The sequence below is a fragment of the Ambystoma mexicanum genome, chromosome 3p (genome assembly GCF_040938575.1).
Source record: "Ambystoma mexicanum isolate Mex_15411 chromosome 3p, UKY_AmexF1_1, whole genome shotgun sequence".
Lineage (NCBI taxonomy): Eukaryota > Metazoa > Chordata > Amphibia > Caudata > Ambystomatidae > Ambystoma > Ambystoma mexicanum.
The window spans coordinates 97,366,131-97,370,218 of NC_090925.1; the positions used below are offsets into that span (position 1 = coordinate 97,366,131).

A 4,088-nucleotide genomic window follows, 5' to 3' on the forward strand; every position below is an offset into this window, starting at 1 on the left:
CACTGGAATGTACACGGTTTCCTCACATACTGGGTCTGATAAGGACTGCACAGTGCTCGTCATGGCTTGGGGTCAGTCTCGCAGTTGTCACACTTGCAGGCTTCCAAGCCTGTCTGTGGGCACAAGGCTTTCTATCAAAAGGGTCATGCATTTCAACCAGCTGAGATGCCCGCCTGTCACTTTTGGCCTGCATTTTGGGTAAAACGTGTTCCCTGTGCAGGGGGTAAGCTCTGCCATCAAGAAGTAAGCTGCAATGCCCTTTGTTTGTGACTTGGTTTTGCTGGTGCACTCCACCGTACGCCTGCTCCAGACAGAGAAAGGTATGATATGATATTTTATTTGTATTGCGCTCATACACAAGTGTTTCAGAGCATGACGAGGCAAGTGAGGGGAACAAGGGAGGACAAAACAACAATCTTACTAGGTCAAGTGACATTGCGAACGCGCAAGTGCAGGGGAAAGGGAAGGGGGAAGGTGCAAGGGAGAGGGGAGGAGTGGAAAGTGCAGAGCAAGGGATAAAACAACAACTGGTAGTGCAGCCAGCAATGTGGCAAGTGCAAGGTTGAAGCGCAGACAAGGGGTGTCTGATAAGTGCAGGTAAGGGGACTGTAGGGTTACAGATACAGACCAAAGTGCCAGGGTTGCCAGCAGGCTGCGTGGGTGTGTTTCTGGGTGGGCAGGGACCTGAGCCCAAAAATCAGAGGGTAACCAAGTGCCCGGTGCCAAAGCAGACAGATCAGCAGGGGAATGGAATTGAGATGGTCAGGGTCCAATCTGTGTCATTGACATGCCCATTTGTTAATGATTTTTACGTGTACATTATTTCTAGGGACTGGGCACTTTTTGAAGGGTTGTTAGTGTTCATTTTTTAACATGTATACGTTTCCAGCATATATGTACAATTAGATATATTCATTAAAATAGGGAGGGAAAATTATTTGACAAAAAAAAGGTAAACATATTTTTTCACTTTATATTTTTTTGAGTATTTTTTACTGGTTTTCCAAGTTAAAACTTTTAAAACATTAGAAGCCCCCAAACTGCCTAATCTATCCCCCACATGGAAAACCCGATCAGTTTTATAATGGGAGGTAAAGTACATATAGGTGTTTGTGTAGACAATATGTTGCAGTGTCTGTCATGTGTATCACCCTACACTTGAATCACCTGGGTCTATGTTGCATGGGGTGTTGTGGACAAGAAGCGGGTAGCATCTTTCATCAATGCCAACATTGCAGCCTGGGCACCAGTGGCGTGATCTTTTTCGTCCACCAGGCTTACTTCTGTCAGAACATACGGCACAGTCCCTTTCTTTCCTTTTCCGGCAAAATGGCAAAACCATGCTCCTTTGATGATGGGGCGAGCAGTGGGGTTGCTGCTGAGTATTCAGAGGATGTTCCATCCTATGATATCATAGAGGCTCTCTGCTTGAGACAAGCAGAGAGCCTCTATGATATCAACTACAGTTTGCTGTGTTGAGTATTCATTTTGTAAAGCTCATAGGCGTTCATTATGGACACGTCTATGAGGTTACGCCATATCTTCGACCAATAACTATGTGTTGGTCTCTCTGCAGCAAACTCATATATTTTTCTGTCGCTTACATCAACCCCATCCATTCCTTTGTTGTAGTCAAGAATGATTTGGGGCTTAATGACTAACTGGCCACATCTAGCATACACGGATACATCACTTGCCAGACTGGCAGTGGACAGCAACAGCACAGGCTTGCAATGGCTTTTTGTTTCTCTAAAGGCACATGCCAACAACCCACCTTTTCTCAAATATTTTGATCCACCCGGCTGTAACATGGCCCTGGTTATCTCAGGTGGTAAACCCTTAGAGTTGACCCTCACTGTGCCTGTTAGAAGGGTTGTGGTCAATAAGAGATCCTCAGCAAGTCCGACACTGGTGTAATAACTGTCGGTCAATAAGTGATATCCCTTATTAAGTAAGTCACAAGACTTTAAGAGGCTCATGACCTTGTTATATACAAATCCCTTTTCACACCCTGTTGTATTATCCCTGCCTGCATACAGGTCAACATGCAAAATATAGCTGTTGCTGCTGTCACAGACCTCACGTTTTTTAATCCCAAACCTGGCATGTCTTTTGTTGGGCATGTACTGAATATAGGCGACCCCATTCTTCATGCCAATCATGGACTCGTCAATGGAGAGCACCTGACCTGGTACATAGTATTTTTTAAATGCACGGTTCAGGGAGTCCAAAAATGGACGCAACTTATGGCAGGGATCAAACCCTTCCTCTCCCCGTGCCTTTGCAGTGGCGTTGTCATTTAAGTGGCTCATCCGTGAGACGATTAGATATTGCCACAACGGCATGACTTGGCCAAAGAAAGGTGTGGCCTGAGAAGGGTGTGTAAGGTCCCAGTACATTTTTACATTTTTCTTGCGAATAATCCCCATATTTATAGAAAGGCCAATCCATTTTTTTAGAAGCCTCACAGTCAGCCCTCCACTCATCCAACAGCGCAGCTGTGAATGAGGATGAATTTGGATCCACTCTGCCTTTGCTGCTAGCAGATCCCTTGCATATGTGTTTGTCTCCCTCACTATGTGGATTAGCAGGTCCATTGTGAGGAACAAGTTAAAATACACAATAGGAGGGGAATTTCTGAGTGGAAGACTGCGACCCCCTGGGTTCCTGACACCTAACTCCACTCCATTGCTGTATGGATCTGCGCCAGGCAAAACCTCACCCCAATAGGCTTCACAAACATCTTCCTGTGACAGTCCCTCCTCCCCAGAGTCATCATTGCACTCATCCTCAGAGGGACTATCCTCTCCACTACTTGTCTCTGGCAACCCCTCAGGCTCAAACTCAATATCACCCTCCCCTTCTGAGCTAATGTCCGGTGCCTCTGCCATCAGCTCAAATAAAGTATCTTGATTGCCAATTCTAAATCTTTTGGCTGCCATTTCTTTCCCCTAAAATATCCTGTCAAAATGTGTTCTGAATTAATTGATCCTTTTCACAATCGTTTACCCTCTCAGAAAAAAAAGTCTAATGACAGAATGGAGACAAAGAAACTTCAGCCAATAAAAAGCAAAACAAAAACACACAGGGATGGTATCCTGTGTCCTAGAAAGACTCAGGAAGGGGTAATAGAAAATAATATTTCCTTCCCAGTAAAGCTACACAAAGTAGAATTTACCAAAACACAATCACCTAGTCACCCAAATGTCCAAATTCACCTTTGAAATCAATCTCCTTGACATAGAATTGGTTTCACACAAGCAGTAAAAACACAACCTCTCTCCTTCACACACAAAGCCCTCAAAGAGAGATTCCAGTCAGTCAGAGGCTAAATGTAGCTTTTTTTTCCCCCTTTCACTGTTGCAAGGCTGAACTTTATTAGCAAAGGTCACACACAGTGGACATGTCTGGGCACTGTAGCATCCCCCGCTGCCTTGCCATGCCCCATATCTAACATGTGTAATCCACATGAACCGTTTGAGGAGCCTTTCTGAAAATACCTGGCATGTTTTATAATGTGGTCAAATGCGGGGACTGTGGGTGGATTTCGTTATTTTATTGAAGAATATCGGTACTTTCTTAGAGAAGAGAGAAAAAAAGAGCTGAATGGGTTGTGTGTGACTGTCTTGTCAGAAAATGTTTTTGGCGAGCCTTTTTCTTGAACAGTCCCTGCAATCTATTACTGTAAAGTGTGTGGTAAAATTATAATTTAACAACAAAAAGCACCTGTAAACCCACAAATAGATCTACATTTCCTGTCACAAACATTGGGGAAAAAAAAGTCTACTTCGCTTCACACAGAGAGCCAGAAGACCTGCTGACAGAAAGCAGGTAAATGTATCTATTTCAGCTCTCCATGGCTGCAAGCTCAGTCCCTTTTGCAAGCAGCGCCCAGTGCACATGAATAAGAGTAACCACATCATGTTTGTCATTTATATTGCATGCTTTTTAAAAGGAGAAATGGTAGATGCTGTTAGTAATCATGAATGTCAGTAAAAACATGAAATTAATGCACTTCATCTTCTTTTAAAACACCCACTTTCTTAATGGGCAAAGCCTGCTTGGAAAAGTGCTGTAGTGCAAAGTGT

At 43.9% G+C, this 4,088-nt stretch overlaps 1 protein-coding gene across 1 annotated transcript; it reads right to left on the bottom strand.

Moving 5' to 3' along the window:
* Positions 1–1,460: 1,460 nt before the first annotated feature.
* Positions 1,461–2,942, bottom strand: LOC138579786 (piggyBac transposable element-derived protein 4-like). The gene has a single exon (XM_069650019.1). The coding sequence runs from the start codon at positions 2,940–2,942 to the stop codon at positions 1,461–1,463; it is 1,482 nt and encodes a 493-aa protein (XP_069506120.1).
* Positions 2,943–4,088: the final 1,146 nt, after the last annotated feature.

Bases quoted from the DNA above. Each gene is read 5' to 3' on its own strand.
- LOC138579786 (XM_069650019.1), bottom strand. From the start codon at position 2,942: ATGGCAGCCAAAAGATTTAGAATTGGCAATCAAGATACTTTATTTGAG.